General features: G+C 35.2%; 2 protein-coding genes across 3 annotated transcripts in view; one reads left to right on the top strand and one right to left on the bottom strand.

Moving 5' to 3' along the window:
* The window catches only part of Pigf (phosphatidylinositol glycan anchor biosynthesis class F), a 32,290-nt gene extending 13,888 nt beyond the window's left edge, over positions 1 to 18,402 (bottom strand). The window contains exons 1-4 of one of the 2 annotated variants that reach the window (XM_048804444.1): positions 18,255 to 18,402; positions 16,769 to 17,017; positions 15,656 to 15,747; positions 14,084 to 14,200 (exon numbers count right to left, since the gene is read on the bottom strand). In XM_048804444.1, coding sequence (XP_048660401.1) covers positions 14,084 to 14,200; positions 15,656 to 15,747; positions 16,769 to 16,996 — 437 coding nt within the window. In that variant the 5' untranslated portion in view covers positions 16,997 to 17,017; positions 18,255 to 18,402. The remainder of the gene's footprint in view (positions 1 to 14,083; positions 14,201 to 15,655; positions 15,748 to 16,768; positions 17,018 to 18,254) is intronic. The other variant, XM_015479701.2, reaches the window with a different exon arrangement.
* Positions 18,403 to 18,456: 54 nt separating this feature from the next.
* Positions 18,457 to 21,097, top strand: part of Cript (CXXC repeat containing interactor of PDZ3 domain) — a 10,015-nt gene continuing 7,374 nt past the window's right edge. The window contains exon 1 of the mRNA XM_015479704.2: positions 18,457 to 18,608. Within this exon, the coding sequence (XP_015335190.1) occupies positions 18,593 to 18,608 (16 nt within the window). The 5' untranslated portion in view covers positions 18,457 to 18,592. The remainder of the gene's footprint in view (positions 18,609 to 21,097) is intronic.

Genomic DNA, 21,097 nt, shown 5'->3' with positions numbered 1-21,097 from the left:
CTACTACATAACCTTTAAGAGATATTTTATACATGTACAAATATACACACAATTTTTTTTGAAGGATTTATGCATATTTGCATAAATGAAGTGTAATAGTGTATGTAACCTTTAAAACAAAACTCAAAACAGGCATTATTATTTTATGTATATATGTGACTGTATGACTGACCAATATGATTCTACAACATGTACACTCAGAAAAAATGAGAAATTATATCCCATCAATGTATATCAAAGTGCATAAATGCATTCTATTGTCATGTATAACTAATTTAAAAAATTTAAAAATTTTTAAAAAGAAAAAAAAACCCTCAAATGCATCATATTATAGACCAAATTTTGCTTTTTTTGTTTTCCTTTGTTAATAGCTATTATAGTATTTCAGGCGCATCACTTCCTGTATTCCAATATAGAAGAGTCGTGTATTACTTACAGGTTAGTCAACATTTGTCAGCCACATATAGTCAAAAATTACTAGTCAGTTTCTTCAATTAGCATTCAGCAGAACAGAGAGTTCTTCCAATATTAGAGAAAGAAAAGAATTAACTGAGTTGAATATAAAAAGAGAATTATACTGCTCAGGCAATGTTAAGGATTCTGTAGGGTAATTTTTGCCTACATGTGGCTGACAAACAGTGCCTAGCCCCCATGTCACACATGACTGACTCTTCCACATCGCAATACAAAAAAAAGTGAGGTGCCAGGAGACATAAAGTGTGGGAGAGACTGAAAGCAGGATTCCCTTTCTGCTGGGAAGAGTTTACTTTTTCTGTTTTATGAAAAAAGAGAAAAGTTCAGCTGAATTTGAAAGAACAGGTAGGGTTAGACCTTGAACTGGAGAAAGAGATGCAATGCAGACAAGAGAACATAAATAAAATTGGTAGAGGCCAAGTGGAAGAACAGGAAATAAGCCTGGAAAAGCAAGTTAGAGTTGGAACTTTTAAAATAACATCTTTATTAAGTATAGTACACAAATGCCAGAAAATCCTTTTTCAGTCATACTATTCACCCACTTAAAGCATACAATTCAATAGTTTTTAGTATATTCACACAGTTGTGTATAACCATCACCACAGTCATTTTCAGAACATTTTCATCACTCCAAAAAGAAACCATTAGTAGTCACTCTCCTCCCCCCTCTCTTGTTCCCCAGGCCCAAGCAACCACTAAGCTACTTTCTATCTCTGTGAATTTTCCTATTCTGGACATTTCAAATAAATGGAATCATACATGCTGTTACTTGTAACTGGTTTTTCTTTGACTTAGAATACTTCCAAAGTTCATCTGTGTTGTAGCATACATCAATGTTTCATTCCTTCATACATTTTGGCTCAATCATATTGCCCTATATGGATATTACACATATTATTAATCCATTCAACATCTAATGGACATCTGAGTTGTTTCTGCTTTGGGGCTATTATAAATAATGTTGCTACGAATATTCATGTGCAAGTTTCTGCGTGGATGTGTGTTTAAATTTCACTTCAGATTATACTTAGGAGTGGAATTGCTGGGTCATTTGGTAATTCTGTCTAATCAGTTGAGGAACTGCAGAATGTGTCCCAAAGCAGCTGAACCATTTTACGTTCCCACCAGTAGTGTAAGAGGGTTCCAATTTTTCCACATCCTTCCAGCACTTGTTATTATTATTTTTTGATTATAGTCATCCTAATGGGTGTGAAACGATATCTCAATAGAGATTCAGGTTTAAGATTTAAGAAAAGTCAAATGCAATACTAAATGAGACATTGAAGGTTTTAAAAGAAGACAGCAATGTGATCATGCTGTTTCAATAAGATTTATGTACATATCTTCTCTACCCTCTAGGCTCCAAGTTTACTGGACTAAGGGCAAAACACAAATTTTCATATTTCTCATTGTTCCAGCACACTTGTGGCTAACTTATGTTTATTAAAATAAAAATGCAAACATCCAAGACGTTATCCTCTATTTTGGTTGTATGGTATATTCAAGAGTATTTATGATCCTGCATATAATGAATATAGAAAAAATGGAAGCAAGATCTAGTTTAAAAAATACTCCAAAGCCTATCTTTTTAAAATAAAAAATTATATTTATAGAAACAGTATATGCAATACCTTTAAAGTAAAGGACAATTAGACTAATAATAAAAATAGTCTCCCCTTCCATCTCTCCCTACCTGACTTCTGCACCCAAAGCAAATACTTTCAATTCTTCTTGCTTTTCTTCTATTTAACTCAAATTTTAAAATATACTTTAAGTGTTTGATTTTTTTCAAGATTTAGTTACTTCCTGAATTTTACTACAGGAGATGGCTTAGCATCTTTTGGCCTGTACCCCACCTCCATGGACACATTTCTCCCTGACTCTTTGCCTCTACTTCAATGGTAACATCTCTCCTTTTCAGCTGAATAACAATGTTTCCATGGCCGTGATTCCACAGATGCTAATCACAATGAACCACACAGTAAACCACAATTACATTTCTTTTTCTCTTGTTATGATGATTTTAAATATGATTTTTAATTGTTCTTGGATGTTAAAAACCGCCTCTCCCCTCTCCTAGCTGTTTATGTACTTGTCACTAAATCATCTTCAAATATCCCAAAAAACACAATAGTACTTCTGCTAAATGCTCTCTCTTCCTTTCCTTCACCTGTTCCTATCTGAACTGGCTTCTCTAGGCCTGCAGACTTGCTGGGGTCCTAGGTTGTCTCTATACCATCATCTTGTAAATTCCCTTTGCCTGTCTCAGTTCTGGTTCTCCTGGATTCCAAGTCTCCTTTCTCTCCCTCCCTTCCTTCTTTCTCTCCTTCCTCACCCTCTCAGTTCATTAAATAGATTACTCATGTAGGGTGAGCATCCAGTCAGCTGTTCAGATTTTTAGAGATTTTTTAAAACTGAAAATGACTTTACTCTAGTAGTTGGAAATAACTTTGCCTCAGAATTTTGAAAGCATTGCTCCATTGTTTTCTGATTTTCACCTAAGAGGTTCCATGCCATTCTAGGTCCCCATCCTCTATAGGTTACTTGCTCCTATTACTCTGGAAGCATTTATAATCATCTCTTTATTCCTGGCTATCTAGTATTTCACAAAAATGTATCTTGAAGTATCTTTCAATCATTATATATGAAATACATGGGCCTCATTCTAGAATTTCAGTTCTTTTGGTTATTGAAATTTTCCTTTATTTAAAAACTTGGACCAGGAGCAGTGGCACACATCTGTAATCCCAGCAGCTCAGAAGGCTGAGGCAGAATGATCAGAAATTCAAAGCCAGCCACAGCAATTTAGCGAGGCCCTAACCAATTTAGAGACCGTATCTCAAAATAAAAAATAAAAGGGGCCAAGGATGTGGCTCAGTGATTAAGCACCCCTGGATTTAATCCCTGGTACCAAAAAATAAAAATGACCAGGCACAGAGGTACACACCTATAATCCCAACAACTGAGGAAACTAAGGCAGGAGAATCTTAAGTTCAAGGCCAGCCTCAGCAACTTAGTGATGCCCTCTGTTAAAAAATAAAAAGGGCTAGGGATATAGCTCAGTGATAAAGTAATCTGGGTTCAATCCCCAGTACCAAAAAAGCAAAAACCAAAATTCTTGTTCTGCCCAAAACGTTTAGGAATTTTGCTTTCCCTACTCTTGCTGGAAATACTATTATTTTGAACTAATCTCTGCTTGTCTTACCTTTCCCTCATTTTTCATATCTTTTTCCCTTTTTGCTTGAAGAACCTTTTCAACTTTGTCTCTAATTTTTTTCTATAATATTGTGATAATTGTACAACTGTGTCTATACCAAAAAAAATCACTGAATTATAATACACTTAAAACAGGTGAATTTTATGGTAGGTAGTTACATCTAAATAGAGCTATTTTAATACAACAACAAAATGAAATACTGAACAGCTGACTGGATGCTCGCCCTACATGAGTAAGACGACTCATTGTACAGTATGTAGAATTTCACTTCATCTGTCCCCTAAAGAGTTTGAACAAATATCTTAGCTTCTAGGGATAACCAGAATAGTTGAGGATATGAGGAATACAAATATATTTTCTCTATCTCTTCCCCCATGGTACAATTTTTATTGCTTATATTATTTTTATAGTATTTACATTCTGTTCTATGATGCTAATTCATTTGATTATTTTCTTGACATAGTAAGCCCCTTTAATATATAAATTGAACAGCTCCTTCATTTGGACAATTGTCTTCTATCACATCTTTGAATTTTTTGTTTTGTATTATAGGGGCACTAACTGGTCTTATGTTTGACACTCCTTTATATCTTCTCTATATCCATCACATATTCTCTAATTACTTTATTCCTTCCAACCCCTTCCCTACTCCTCATTCATTTTGATTAGTGCAAACCTTTCCTCCATGGTAAAATTTAATTTTCTAACTTGTCTATTTATTGATATTTATAATCTATGATCTATAGTAAGGTGGTTTGGAGTTTCAATTTATCTCATCAGTTTTGCAATCTCTTCCTCTCCCTCATTTGTTTCACTTTTTCATGTTTGCCTTTATTTAATTGAATTCATCATATCATCAATAACATTTTTTTGAGGAGTTCTTTGTTTATTTTTGTTCCTTGGGTAGCATTTTCCCTCATACTGAATTCTTTGTCTTCTGCATAACTTTTCCCCCACCCTTTCTTCTATGGTGTGTTTTAAGGCTGTTATGCCATTTCTATTCATCTTTTTCACACTTCATGTTGGCAGGCTATCTAGACCACCTATTTGCTCAGATGGGTGAATTATCTTTGAAGCTGTCTTTCCATGTAACTGGTGCCAATTTTTGCTGTCTCAAAGATGCATTTTGAGAACTGGATGCTATTTTCTATCCCGTTTTCTGTAACTTGGAGGTAAAGGGAGAGAATGGAAGAGATAGGGCAAGGTTAATGTTACCTCTGCAATTCAATCAGTAATATTCAGCTGATGTTTAATAAATGGTGGCTCCATGAATCAAACTTTTAAAAACTAGCAGCCAGCCAGGGCTATGCCTCCCACTAGAAACCAGTATCACATAGTCTTCCTTCTCAGTAGAGCCTCAATAAGAAGCTGCTCTGTTTTGTTAAAAAGTGAACAGGCCTGATGGTCAGTGAGGGAATCAGCACTCTATTGGTAGAATATCTATTTAGATATATACACATTCTTCAAATTAAACTGAAGTTTCATAGTATCTATGAACTTCCTTTGATTTCCAAATTCTACTCCAGGAATAGAGTTGACAGAAATATTTGCACAGGTATATAAAATTATATGGAACAGCCAGGTGTGGTGATGCACACCTGTAATCCCAGTGGCTCAGGAGGCTGAGGCAGGAGGATCAAGAGTTCAAAGCCACCTCAGCAAAAATCGAGGCACTAAGCAACTCAGTGAAACCCTGTCTCTAAATAAAATACAAAATAGGGCTGGAGATGTAGCTCAGTGGTCGAGTGCCCCTGAGTTCAATCCCTCGTACCCCCCCAAAAAAATTATATGGAACAAAGATGTTCATAAAAAGATTATTTATAATCATAAAAATCTGATAACAACATTCAATAGCAAACTAAATAAATTGTAGTATGTGGAACAGTCATAATGGAAATGAACTGCTCAATATTTATCTTATCTCTGATAATTAGGCTAATTCAATCATGGTGATCCCATTCTTCCTAATGTAGAGTTTAGGAATAAGCAAGAAAGGCAAACTGCTTTCATCTCCCTCCCATCCTGAGGATCCAGGAGAATCCCTAAGAAGCATAGCCACACCCTAACTGAATTTAGAACCACCCAAACTGTTACCGACATAATCAGTTCAAAACAATATAGGCTGGACTTTTATGTTACTTAAGGATGTACCAACTAATGGTACTATGCAAGAAGTGGTAGATTATACTTACACAAATAAAGATGTTCATAATATATTAATGGAACAAAAAGTTATAAGCAGTGATTAGATTTGCCATTTTGTTTTAAAATTACATTTGTTTTATGCATGGATAAAATTAGAAGAACATATAAAATCTATTTGTAATCACTGACTCTTCAATAGGATTATTAGGATCTTTAACTTTCTATGTTTTATGATTATTGGAAATTTTCACTTGAAATATATAAAAATGAATAAATTTTTACAATATGTAGTAAAAATGCATGCATTCTTTTGTAGTAAAGAATGAAGATAAAATGAAACAGATAAATTCAACTTGATTAACTAATTTCTTACAGCAATGACTTTGTTTATTCTCATTTCATAGGTTTCCATAAAAATGTCATTTAAATTGTATGGTTATTGACTAATTTTGTCACAGTAATGGAACTTGTACAGAGAGCCAATAGGTCTGAGAACAGAAATGGTTTGCTGTTCTACTGTGAACAAACTTAAAAAGTGATTAAAATAATGTTACAGATCAGTATTCATGACAATGGGGTCCAAGTACCTGTCCAAATTATTTGACTGCTGAAATTCATTAGACCAATTCTAATTACAATAGGCCATTTTGAGTGCCTCCTATATGCCAGACTGTGTATCATGCACCTGAGAGTAGTTAACAGTAAACACCTGTGGCTTAGATCTACACATGAAAACAGTATTTGTTTGAATGGATTTGATCCTCTTAACTGTTGATTTTTTCATCTGAAAAAGAAACTCTACAACTCCTCCCAGTGGCTAAAGATATTTGATGCAATTCTAATAGAAATTTCCATTTCCCACTTAATGAATATTAAAATCAATGCTTCTTCAGAACTAAATTTTTGTATCCATATTCAGATTAAATTGCCTTTGTTTTTGAGGGCAGGGCAGTGACCAGGATCTTGATACCTTGTTCAGGCTGGTCTCAAACTTGTAGGCTCAAGCTATCCTCTGGCCTCAGCCTCACAGGTATGCCACCATACCCAGCTCTAAATTACATATTTTGTATATTTGTGTATTTGGTCATTCACTATCTTTTCACTCTTACTGGCCACTGTGGTTTTTCAATACAAAGTGTTTTTCTCTATAAAAATGGATCTGAGTGTTTTCACCTTGCAAAATCCCAGATTTGTGTGTAATCCTATTCAGAAACTTTCTCAGTTCACCAAAGGTAATCAGGTTCTAACTTACACATTCACAAGAGCAGCATAAAAGAACTAATAAATCCAAAAGCAAACTTTACTGAATAACAGGTCTATGGTAAGCAAATTACTACTTTCTTTATAAGACAGTCTACAAATGAAAAAGGAAAAACTCACACCAATTATAACACTAAGGCAAGAAAAAAAAAACAATTAAACTAGTACAAATTGAGTATATTCAGTAAAAAAAATATCAATAAGAAATTGGCAGAATATTTTAAGAAGCTGAATGACTTTCCTACCTTCATGTTTCTTTATGATAGCATTCTTTTGTTCTCCTGGAATAACTTTACATTTACTTTAAGGAAAAATCTTGTTAAAATATTGTCACTTAATTCCATATTAAATGTCAAAAGTATCATAATTGATCCTTTATTCTTACAACATTGATTACCACAAAGCTTACAACTTCAAATTTTTATGTTTTCAGTCTTCATGATTTTTAAATTTCCTATAAATATGCAGATAAATACAGTAAATAGCATAACACATTTATTTTGACTCAATATTATGAGAGATGTCATGCCAATTCAAAATTGGCCTGTTCCTACTGAAATCTTATTTCAATATTGCGACGCTGAAAGAGCTAGCTTTAAATTTTAAAAACTACAAAACTCTACTGTATGTATTCTACTTAAACACAGTATAAATAATATTTAATAATATTTAAGTCTCTAAAATCTGCAATCAATACTTCAACATATTTAAAATACCTTCAAACCATAGCATGAGAACTTTTTAAATTAGAAATTAATTTCTGCTCTAAATTGTTTGGGGGTAAGAAAAAGAATGCATTATTCATCTATTTTGTATAACTTCCTTAAGTAACAATAGAATTCTTTGGAATTAAAGTTGAAGTTCAAGCCAGGCACAGTGGTGCATGCCAGAAATCCTAGTGGCTCATGAGGCTAAGGCAGGAGGATTGGAGTTCAAAGCCAGTCTCATCAATGGTAAGGCGATAAGCAACTTGGTGAGACCCTGTCTCTAAATAAAATACAAAATAGGGCTGGGGATGTGGTTCAGTGGCCAAGTGCCCCTGAGTTCAATCCCTGGTACCAAAAAAAAAAAAATGTTGAAGTTCTATATGAATAATGGTAACAACACAGTCAGACAAGTGCAGTGCACCACACAATTAAATAGGTTTTGTATATATTTTATATTATCATTACAAAACCATCAGATATTCAATTTTTAAAATATTTTTTCATATAAGTGAACATTTAAACCGAAATAAATACACAAAAATAGTCATCTGGTCCTTGACAAAGGTGCCAAAAGCATACACTGGGGAAACAACTAATGCTAGGAAAACTGGATATCCATATGTAGAAGAATGAAACTAGATCCCTACCTCTCACCCTGCATAAAAATCAACTCAGAGTGGATCAAAGACCTAGGAATTAGACCACAAACAATGAAACTGCTAGAAGAAACATAGGGGCAACACTCCAAACTTTGGCAACTATTTAATAAGACTCCTAAAGCTAAAGAAATAAAACCAAGAATCAATAGGTAGGACAGCATTAAACTAAAAACTTCTGTACAGCAAAAGAAATAATTAAGAGTGTGAGGACAAAGCCTACAGAATGAGAGAAAATCTTTGCCAGTTAGTCTTTTGACAGGGGCTTAATAACCCCAGTATATAAAGAACTAAAAAAAACTAATAAGCTACTCAATAATTGGACATAAGATCTAAAGAGACACTTCTAAAAAGAAGAAATACAAATATTCAACAAATACATTTAAAAACAAGGCTCAACATACTTAGCAATCAGGGAGATACAAATCAAAACTACACTAAATGCTCAACTTAGAATGACTATCATCAAGAATAAAAATAATGATAATTGCTGGTGAGGATATGTGGAAAAAGGTACACTTGCACATTGTTGTTGGGACTGTAAATTAGTACAACCACTTTGAAAGCAAGACTAGGAATGGAATCACCATATAACCCAACTATCCCACTCCTTGATGTTTATCCAAAATAACTAAATCAGCCTATTATAGTGCTATAAACATCATACCAATGTTTATAGCAGCACAAGCCACAATAGCCAAGTTATGTAACCAACATAGGTGCCTACTAACAAACAAATGGATAAAGAAAATGTACATACACAATGGAGTTGTACTCAGTCAAAAAGAAGAAGGAAATTATGTCATTTGCAGGTAAATGGATAGAACTGCAGAACATCATGAAATAAACCAGACTCAGAAAGGGCCAAATGTTTTCTCTGATATGTTGAAGCTAGAGAGAAAAAGGGAATAAAAAGGGAGGAAATCTCACGAAAATAGAAGGGCAATCAGTAAATAGAAATAAGGGGATGAAGGGGCAGGGAGGACAGGAGGGAAAGGGAAGAACAAGGAAATGAAGTTGACTAAATTATGCTAGATGCATGTAAGAATATACCACAATTCATTCCAATTTTATATATAACTATAATACATCAACTTAAAAAGTAAATAAATAGAAAGATGATCAAAAGAGTAGCAGAAGGAGATGGGTGGAGGGAAGGGGGTAGTACTGAGGATTGAAACGGAGAAAACTATCTTATATGCATTCATGAATATGTCAAAATGAACTCCACTATTACATCTGACTATAATACATACATTAATTTTTTTAAATTAAAAAAATTGAAAAATTTAAAGGGAAAGAAAAATACCTGGCAATACCAAATATTTGCAAGGAACTCTTATTCGTTGCTGGTAGAAATGCAAAATAGTATGGCCAATTAGAACAACAATTTGGCAATTTTTTACAAAGTCAAATACAATCTTACCATACCAGCCAGCAATCGCACTCCTAGGTATTTATCCAATTGAGCTGAAAACTTATGCCCACACAAAATCTACACACAAATGTTTATAGCAGCTTTACTATAATAGCCAAGTCCTGGAAGCAGCCAGGATGTCAATAGGTAAATGGATAAGCAAACTATATTCCATACAATGGAATATTGTTCAGTGACAAAGAAATGAAATCTTGAGTCATGAAAAGACCTGAAGAAAACTTAAATGCATATTTCAATGAAAGAAGCTCTTCTTCAAAGGCTATATACATATTATATGATTCCAATAAGATGCAATTTTGGAAAAGGAAAAGCTACAGAGATAGTAAAAAGATCAGTGGGCCAAGTGTAGTGGTATACACCTGTAATCCCAGCTACTCAGGAGGCTGATGCAGGAGGACTGCAAGTTCAAAGCCAGCCTCCGCAACTTAACAAAATAAAAAATCAGCAGAGCATGGTGGTTGCACACCTATAATCCCAGCAGCTCAGGAGGCTGAGATATGAGGATCAAGAGTTCAAAGCCAGCCTCAGCAACTCTGCAAGGCCCTAAGCAACTCAGTGAGACCTTGTCTCTAAATAACATACAAAAAAGGGCTGGGGATGTGGCTCAGTAGTTAAGCATCTTTGGGTTCAATCCCTGGTACAAAAATAAATAAATAAATAAAAGAGTTGGGGTGTAGCTCAGTGTTAGAGCACTTGCCTAACATGTGGGAAGTCCTGGCGTTCAATCCCCAGTACATCAAAAAGTTATATTTAGGTGAAGCACAGAGTATTTTTAGGTCAGAGAACCTATTCTGCATGGTACTGTAATAGTGGATACATGACATGCATTTATAAAAATCCACAGAACTGTAAATGAACTTTAGTTAATAACAATGTATCAATATTGGTTCCTTAATTATAAAAAAACATACCACACTAATGCATGACATTAATAGGGGAAGCTGCCAGTGGAGGAAGTATATGGAAACTCTGAACTATCTGCTCAATTCTGTAAATCTATAACTGTACTAAAAAATAAAGTTCAGAATTTAAAAAAAAGTGAAGATTAAAGAAGGACACTCTAGGGACTGGGGTTGTGGCTCAGTGATAAGAGCACTTGCCTCCCACGTGTGAGGCCCTGGGTTCAATCCTCAGCACCACATATAAACAAACAAATAAAATAAAGGTATTGTGTCCATGTACAACTAAAAAAAATATTCTAAAGAAGGCTACTCTAAAGTTAAATAAGTTAATCTACCACATTAGTTATTTCCTAGATAATTAAAGAATTGACATATTTTCTATACTAAATTCTGATAAAAGTGCTAAGAAGAAACTCAACTATCACTAGTTAAACTATTATGTATGGTGGAGACATGAAGACTGAGGCTTCTCTCTCACAACAAAGTTCAAATGAACTTCACACTAAATTAACTGAAAAAACCATTACTCCTCTGTAGTTGTCTGTGGACTATTGTCCTTGGTCTGTTATCTGACCTAAGAAGTACTGAGACAAACCCATTAGGATTAGAAATATGACATATAAAGATGCTCCCTGACATTTGTTAATCCATTTGGCAAACATTTTTTGAGCACCTACATTGATTTCACTTATTAGCTTACTCAGTTCTGACAATAACCCTGCTAAGTACATATTCGTTTTATTCTAGTCATGTTATGCATGAGGATCTGTGAAGCTAAAGAGCTTGTCTAAGATCATTTGGCCACTGAATAGTGAAGGCCAGTAACCCAGGGTATTATTAGGTCAGAGAACCTATTCTGCATGTTACTGTAATAATGAATACATGACATGCATTTATAATTATAAATATTTTTTTAAAGATGCCACTTTTGGCCTTTAGTGTGGCCTTTTTTATGCATTTACAATTATATGCATTTATAATTTATAATTTACATGCATTTATATTTATAAATATTTTTTAAAGATGCCACTTTTTTGCCACTGCTCTCCTTGGGCTGTTTGTTTCCTCCAAATCACACTTCCTTTTTTTTTTTTTTAAAAAGGCCACTCTGAAGTCTGACTCCTAATTATTAAGAGTCATCTAACTTGTATATGGTACATCAGATAATCTAGACTCAAGTCTTAGTTATATCAGTTATTTGCTATCACTTATTAGTTTTCCAGCACGTGTATAAAACAATGAAAATAGGAGTGTCTCACTCGATTGCTCTGAGAAATGCCATAAAATTCATGAAAATGCTTTAAAAGTTACTAAAATATTTTCATATTCTTACCATTTCATGTCATGTCCTGTATGATATTAAATGTTTTATATTACAAATTGATTATTTTTAGCACAGTCCTAGCTACTGAATTGTTCTCTGATCTTATGATGGAAATTTTAGAAGGATAACTTTTGCAGTCTACCGAAGCTTAGGTAGCACCCAAAAATCCTGTAGATACATTGGTGTATTTATTCCCCCCTACCAACTTTTTACATAGGACGGTAGCATCCCATGCACATTTTTTAAAAATATATTTTTAGTTGTTGACAGACCTTTATTTTATTTATTTGTATGTGGTGCTGAGAATCGAACCCAGTGCCTCACACATGCTAGGCAAGCGCTCCACCACTGAGCCACAACCCCAGTGCCCCCCAATGCATATTTTTAACTGTACCGTTTTTCTACTTAACATAGAGTAAATAAACAAAAAATTGAGAGAGAATGTGTAGGACAGTATGTATTTGCAGCTGCGTAATATTTCATGGTGTGCATTAAATGTTATTTAACGGTACCCTTTTCTAATCTTCTCTTTATGTGTCACTGGCAAAGTGTTACATCCCTAGCCCCATCTTCCTCACAAGGTTTGTGATTTTTATTGTCCAATTTTGCTAAATTCAGTGATTTTTATGGACAAATACACCCTTTTATACCAGAACTGTAAAAATCAAATGACAATATCCTCTCCAAATACATCTATTAACTATTAGAAAAATTCAAAGCTTGATAAATCAGCAATACAAACCAATAAGATTTCAACCAGTTTTCACTGTTTAAAAACTGCAAACTAAGAAGTTAAAAGAAATTAATTTCAAATGTTAAGAAAATAATGTGGGAAGATGTTTTCAGTTGTTACACTTTTGTTTTCTGGAGTTTTTAATAAATAGAAGATAGTTCTTAAGAAAAAGAACACAGTCATTTCCCAAGGAATAAGGCAGTAATTTATGGAACCAAACTACTCAGCATGCATAACCTGCTCTCCTTGGGCTGTTTGTTTCCTCCAAATCACACAAAAATACCAATTTCAATTCAGTTTTCATCCATTCCCCTTGCACAAGGTATCTTTTCTTCTTGGTCTCATCAAATCATTTATTCCCCTCACCAACTCCATTCTTCACTGCTCCCTATTCCTCTGAGTTCCTACAGCACTGATTTTTGTTCAATTACATAGTTTTAGTTTCATACTATTTGTTCATTTCATTCTTATCCCTTGAATGTGCAAGCTCCTCAAGGCGGAAAAAAATCTTCCTAATATTTTGAAATCCACACAGAGCTTATTAGCATGTGGAGCAGAGTAAGTGCTCAAGAAGTTTTTGCTGCTAGGTAACAAACAAGACAAAATTACAGGTACCAAAATATCTTCTGGTTTTCTTAGTTAGAACTCCACCACCTCTGGTATTTCAATGTCTTTGAAGAAGCTAAAATTTTAACTTGGCTCTGCTGAAAATATTTATGGTTGCTAAGGAAATAAAATCTGTTCAATCTGCACTCCAATATTTTATCACGACAAAGGCCAAACAAGAAATTCTTGTTATTACACGAAACATTTTTATAAGTAGGCATTTGCATATTATGAAATATATGTAAGTAATTTTATTTTGAAGCACTTTATCATAATGCCAAATTATCCCAGTGGTTTTTAAAGGTTTCTTTTGGTAGCAGAAAAAAAAATTTTTTCTTTTTCCAAACAAAAAGCATAGTAGAATTCTACCATATGGAAAAAACCAAAAAACATATCTTGCTAATGTGGTGGGAGAGGGCTGTAGTCTGCCTGCTTGGGTCCCTTTCAAACCATCTGTTCTCTGCCTCCATTCCCCAAATGCATTGGCCCCTTCTGGCATCTTTGAGAACCACACAGTGCTGAGAAACATTCATGGAATAATCAGCAAACTGCCAAGAACAGAAAAACAATTCTTAATTTTTTAAAAATTACTAATCAGTAAAATATAAAATTAAAACTTACCCATTTCTACTGAAAACTCTTAGCCATGCTTTGATGTTTGGTCCTAACAAACATAAACAAGGTACGGTAGTAAAAGTAGACAAAAGAATCGCAAATGAAAATGTTTCCAACACCAACCTAAAACAAACAAACAAACAAACAAAACTTCATTAATTTCTTAAAAAGTGTTAAAGATACACATATACACACATACAAAATCTTTATCACATGAACAGATTTAATATAAAAATATTTTCTGATATTTTGAAAAGTTACATGAGTCCCATCAAAATGACTATAAATAATCTTACTGCTAAAATACAAACTTTAAAAGCCAATCTAGGAAATATCTAGTTTTAATGATAAATGTCAAAAATGTGAAAAACCCTAAGATTCATACTGAAACTTCCATTTCTGGATGTTAGCTTTCTTCCTCAACAGTCTCTAGAATTTTCTCTACAACCAATGATTCAACTCTTATTTCTAGTCTGTGCTGGATCAGACAAAAGCTATCATGTCTGATGACAGAGATCTTGTCCTCTCTCTAAAAAAGAATAAATCTGTTAGTTTAATATATATATAAACCGAGTGCAGTGGCACATGCCTGTAATCCCAGCAACTCAGGAGGCTGAAGCAGGAGGATAGAAAGTTCAAAGCCAGCCTCAGCAAAAGTGAGGCACTAAACAACTCTGTGAGACCCTGTCTCTAAATAAAATACAAAACAGGGCTGGAAATGTGGCTCAGTGATCAAGTGCCCCTGAGTTCAATCCCTGGTACTGCCTCCCCTCCAAAATATGTATATATACAGTTATATATATAAATATATATATAACTGTATACATGGTTATAGATGTGTGTATATGTATGTGTATATATATATATAAAGTAATTTCATCATGATCATTAATCACTGCTAAACAAAAGTTTTCCAAACTGTAATAAACATTATGTAAGAAATATTTATTAGTCTCCACTGATTTGAAATTGGTTAGTTTTGAAAAAGTATTGAGTTTAATTTGACCTATAAATATTAGCTTATTAACTATTTTAATATAAAAATTTATTGACTTTCCTTAGGAAAACAAACTCTTTCAACAAATTCAGAATCACATTTGTTAAGAACTGATATGTTATAACTAACTTACACATATATGACAGTGAGTTCCCTTAGAGGTCTAAAAGAGACACATTAGCATATTAATACTAATTAGTGTTTTAAATATACATACACACACAGTTCCTCACCTGCCCTCCCTCCTCCCAACATGTATTTAGCATATTAATTAGCATATTAATACTAATTAGTGCTTTAAATATACATACACACACAGTTCCTCACCTGCCCTCCCTCCTCCCAACATGTATTTGGGCAACAGAAGGCTAAATAATAGAAGCATTTAATGAACTAAGTTATGAATTGTTATTCTACTTTTTTAAAAAAACAGTAGAATACAGTGCTAAAGAAGAAAAATTATGTTTTCTCCTGCCTTGATTCATTAATCACACCACAGTTTTTCTATTATTGCCAGCAGAATTAACATATTGTTTAAGTTTTTTAAAATATGAAGTTAAAAGTAAAAATTTCAAACTTACTCTATTAGTGGTGCTCCATATAGAACAAAAATCACATGAAAGGAAAAGCAAGACATAAGAAAATAGATACAACATTTCAAGATTCTGGTTACCTAAAAAGGAAATGAATAATTTGAAGACTGATAAAGGATAAATTCTTCCATTTTATCTACAAATACAACTTTTTCCCATAATGTGTGAAATAGCTTAATGTTCTAAAAGGTAAATGCCATGCACACCCACATTCTACCCACCCATGAGTCAAATGGATTTCTGTTTCTATAATATGTATTGAGCTATGCTATTAATCCATATTTATGAAATACTTGTTGATAACAGAGTGCTAGAATATAAAATACACACAGTACTTGTTATATAATAATACATGAAATCACTGCAGAAAATAACTTTTTGTTTTTTAATTTTAAAACAAAACTCCTGGGACAACTGCAACACAAAAACAAAATACTATATAATTTTCTAAGCCACTTTCATATTACTGTATGAATCATATGAAAAAAGACCTGAACATCTACAAATAGCACACGTAGGACCCACTTGATTTGGAACTTAAGAAGGTATAATTATAAAATACACATTAAGCTTTTAAAACCATATGGCAGTAAAGATGTTAAATTAAATTACCTAATAGAGTTTATATATGATATTGAATGTTAAGTGAGAACTTTATTAAAGTAATAGTCAAAATAGTGAATATTCCAGAAAATTGATCCTAATATCTGAAAACTGTTTAGTCAAGGAAGACCATGTTTGAAACAACAGTTACCACAGTGAATTCTTCTGTAATTTTTGAAAAGCCCACTTTCTTTCAGAAATGTAAAAGTAAATGAAAATGAACTGCAATGTCTTAAAAAATAAGGTTTCAAGGCAGCCATATGTACTTATCTTCAATGGTGATGTAAAACAATGGATTATACAAGCTCACAGTGATATAATATCCACTGAAGAAGTCATAATTTCACAATGAATACACAGTAAGGATCTATCAAACATAGTGGGTACAGCAAGCAACAAGCTACTGATTTGAAAAAAAAAATCAGATTTCTTTACTTTATTCTTTCATTAAAAGAAACACAACTTCCATCCAAAACTTGCTTAAGAAGTAAGCCTTACCTTATGTGATAATGAATTTCTTTTAGAAGATATATTTGGTTTCACTACCAAATATAATACTAGATTGACAGCAGTTACAAAAACAGAACAGATGCACAACCACATCAAGTGTGTTTCCAATATTGAGAAGTTCTCCAAGAATACTGATGGAATGAAGATGCTTAGGATAATTGAAAATATGCATAAAAGATGGGCATACAGTAGTCTCTTGATATCTGTATCTTTCATGGTGTTTTCCTTGGTGGCTATCTAATAAAAAACGAATTAAGAAATATTTAATATTTAAGAAAAACATGTAAATGATTTTCCCATTGTTCTAAATGTTTCAACCTCCAAAATAAGCAATGAGCTATTTACTGTGTTTAAATACATATATTTAAATTACAGAGAGCTTATGTATTATATTGACTAGTATTAAGTGAGGACTTTATATTAAGTATTTGTCAATAGGTTACACTGTGGTGAACATCCCAGAAAAAAAAAAAAAAAAAAGCATCCCGGAAAAACCTGGGATTTGTCCTAATGGTTCTCATTTAATTCACACAAATCATTTTTCAAAGGTGCATACCTTACTGATAAGGAAACAGGATGAACTAGTTAGGTGCCAGATACAAGGTTTCACATGCTAGTCATTTCAACTCCTAGCCTCTTTAATATGATGATACACACCAGGGTTTGGGAAAACAATGGATGGTAAAATGGGACAAAAAAGTTTCTTCAAGATTCTACCCTCCACTGATGGCGGGTAGGGCAGGGGAGAATCAGGAAACCCCTGTGTAAACAGACTCCTTCTGGGCCACCCTTGGAATCCCGGCTACCATTTGCAGATGTGGACCCCAAAGAGTGAACAGTTGTGTACAATGAATCAAAATGCATTCTGCTGTCATATATACCGAATTAGAATAAATAAAGAAAAAAAATAAAGGAGTGATCATTAAGCACCCAGGCTCAGAGGCTTGCTGGATGGAGTCGGTGAATTGTGCACCCTTCCTGACACCGGCACTGTCAGGCCTGGGAGTGCCTCCGAGCACGCCTTCCATCGCGAGGCCGCCGCCTCCGCGTTAAGTGCTGACCGGACCCAGGTCTACAGGTGTGGCAGCGGAGAAAGCGCTTCTGAGCCATCCCAGAGCAGCCTTCGCGGGGATGTGGACCTTCAGCTGTAGACCCACCTCAGGCTGGGTCGCTCGGGACACTGCCCCAGCCTCAGCCGGCCGGCTTGTAAACAGAGATAAATTAGTTGAGGGGCAACAATCTAAAAATACAGGCGCTGGACACAAGGGAAAACTGAAGGACAGAGACAGAAACTCGGATTCGAAAGAGGGTCGCTTATCAGAGCAGTCCTTGGGTCACGCCGGAAGGGTGGCGCTCAAGCGGCCGGCCGCCGAGGGCAGGCCGGATCGCGGAGGTTCGCGGCCACTCCAGCAGTTGGCGAGGTGATGTGCAGCCGCTAGAGGTGAGTGTGCCGGGGGCGTCCAGCAGGGCTTACCTAACTGTCCCGCCCGCAGAGGGGAAGGGGAGGCACTGCCTCCCACTGTCAGGTGCGACGGGCTGCCATTGACCCTCGCGCAGGCGCCGGACCCGGAGGTGGAGACCCAGGACCGCACAGCCAATCGCAGAAGGGAGTGGGTGGGGTCAAGAGGAAGCCCCACCCACCTGCTCGCGTTTATTCCTCCCGCGGTTTTCCAGGTGTAGAGTAGGCGGGAATCCAGGGCTTAGAGACGGAAGTAGGTTGACGTAGCCGGAAGGGGACTCCTTCTCCGGCGGTAGTGTTGATGTTTTTGAGTTGCTGCTGCTTCTGCATCTGAGGGAACCGTAGACAGAAGGATGGTGTGCGAAAAATGTGAGTTAAGGACCCGCTTCTGAGGAGGAGCAGGCTAGGAAAACCTGACTGGATTTTATTGGGAACTTGGCTGTGTCTGTTTTCCCACAGGGCTCCGAGTCTAACCTTTGTCCTCTTGCTGTGCCCCTCCCCAGTGTCCATTTAGTCCTATTTATTTTGTGTTCGGAGTGGTCTCTGTTCTGCACCTCTATTTCCGTTAACTCCCCCTACCCACGAATCTCATCCATTTCAGCTTCTTGACTAGCGCCCTCAGGCTTCAAACGAACCTTCAAAATCGCTTCAGTGGCATCGGGAGTTGCAGGATACAGCAAGGAAGAATCCCGGATGCTCAGTTGACAACAACGAATGATTTTTTAGTACTATGTGCCCCGTGCAATAGTTGAGACGGCTTTGTGTGCTGTTTTTAACTTCAGTAAATGCCTTGTGCCGTGCAGTATTTAATTTAAAAATTGTTTACCTGAAATTTAAATTTAGCTGGGCATCCTCTATTTTATTTGGTAACCCACAGTCAGCATCCAGTCCAATGTCATATAAACCCTTGGCATGAATCCCTACAGCACTGGGACAGGGGAGCCGGGAAGTCTCACCATCTTCAAAGAAGACTATGTTTTTGTTTTATTACTGGGGGAGGTTACTGGGGATTATACTCAGGGGCTCTCCACCATTAAGCCCCATCCCCAGCCCTATTTTGTATTTTATTAGAGACAGGGTCTCACTGAGTTGCTTAGCGCCTCGCCATTGCTGAGGCTGGCTTTGAACTCGTGATCCTCCTGCCTCAGCCTCCTTAGCCGCTGGAATTACAGGCGGGCGCCGCCATCCCTTGCTTTTAGAAAGGTCTTTCCCCCCTGTAGTTAACCACCCATGATTCTATTGCAAACTGTTTGAATAGAAAAGATTTGATATTTTTAACCTTGCAATCTATTTATGTTTAAAAACAGCTTTCATATCTCCAAGTCTCTATTTCCTCAGTCTAGATATATCTGGCTCTTTTGTGACAAAGTTTCAACTCCTCTTATTATGCCATTTACTGTCTAATGAACATGATCCATTTTGTTGATATCTCCTCAGTAGGTAAAACTTGAGACATTGAAACCCATGGTTTTCAGTTTTGTATTAAAAATTGTTCTCAGATGAGCCACTTAATATTTCTTGGACTCATTTTCTCACCTGAAAAACACATAATATATGTCATTTTGTGAAAATTAAATAACTTAGACAATGTCTAATACAAAATGGTAAACTTAATATGTACTCGAAAACTGATTATTTCTATCATAACCTGTTCCTTGTGTATGTGGCATTCAGAACTTAACTGCACCATTCTGTGTGGACATAGTGGAGATAACACTTTCCTCTCTTTAGATTACATACCATATACCATTATCATCTTACATTAAAATTTAAAGCCCATACACAGTGACATATGACTGTAATCCCATCAATTTAGGAGGCTGAGGCAGGAGAATCGCAAGCTCAAAGCCAGCCTTAGCAATTTAGTGAGGCCCTAAGCAACTTAGTGATACCTTGTCTCAAAATAAAAAATAAAAGGGACTTCAGTGGTTAAGTACCCCTGGGTTCAATCCCCAACACCAAAAAAAATTTTTTTAATAAAAATAACTGATGTAATTAATACACCATACAATTCACCCATTTAAAATGTGGTTTTTAGTATATTTGCAGAGTTGTTCGATCATTACCACAATTTTACAACATTTTCATCACCCCCTCACATCATGCTTTTTGGCATTGACACCTTTACTGCACCCTTAAGCAGTTTTGGGGTGGTTTTGTGTGTTAGATTAAATGTCTTTAGATTTTATTCCTGCTCTGGTGTCTTTTATGTTGTAGAGTTTTTAAATATTTAACTTGGGCTTTATTTGTAATTTTTGTCAGTTTTATAATTTTTACTTGAGGAGATAAGAATTCTGCCTGGTTTTACTTGTTTATAAATCTTTTTATAATGTAGGTACTTTGTCCCAAAGGAAATTAAGAGTCCTGGGAATTTATGAGAGTTACTTTCTCAAGGCACATAAAATTTTTGAGAATCCAAGATCCAGAGTGGTTATTGAAATAAAATTGATTTATTTGACTCTAGAGTATGATATGTGTTATGAAGGTCATTCCCTCTTATTACTACTTTCTACCTCTCTGCTTTTCTGAAAAGTCTAACATTCCATTGTTTTTGATCTCTCAGTCAGTTTGTTCCACTCACCCTGTAAGTAAACTTAGATTTCTTTCATACATTAAACAAAACAAAACAAAACTACACTTTTCAGCTTTCCCTTTTACACTCTTAACTGTCTCTTTCCTGGTACGTTAATTTTTTTAAAGACTTGGTTTTGTTTATTGTCTTCACATTTTCAAAATTATTTCTTAGCACTTTACAAACTGACTTTCTACAAAACACTGAAAAAAGTGTTTCAGAAGTTTTCCAGTGATCTCCTTATCACCAAGTTCAAGAGCTTTTTTTTTGGGGGGGGGGGGGGGGG

Source organism: Marmota marmota, unplaced genomic scaffold (genome assembly GCF_001458135.2).
Source record: "Marmota marmota marmota unplaced genomic scaffold, marMar, whole genome shotgun sequence".
NCBI lineage: Eukaryota > Metazoa > Chordata > Mammalia > Rodentia > Sciuridae > Marmota > Marmota marmota.
The sequence above is the reverse complement of the archived record's forward strand: the minus strand, read 5'-3'. Positions and strand labels throughout refer to the sequence as shown.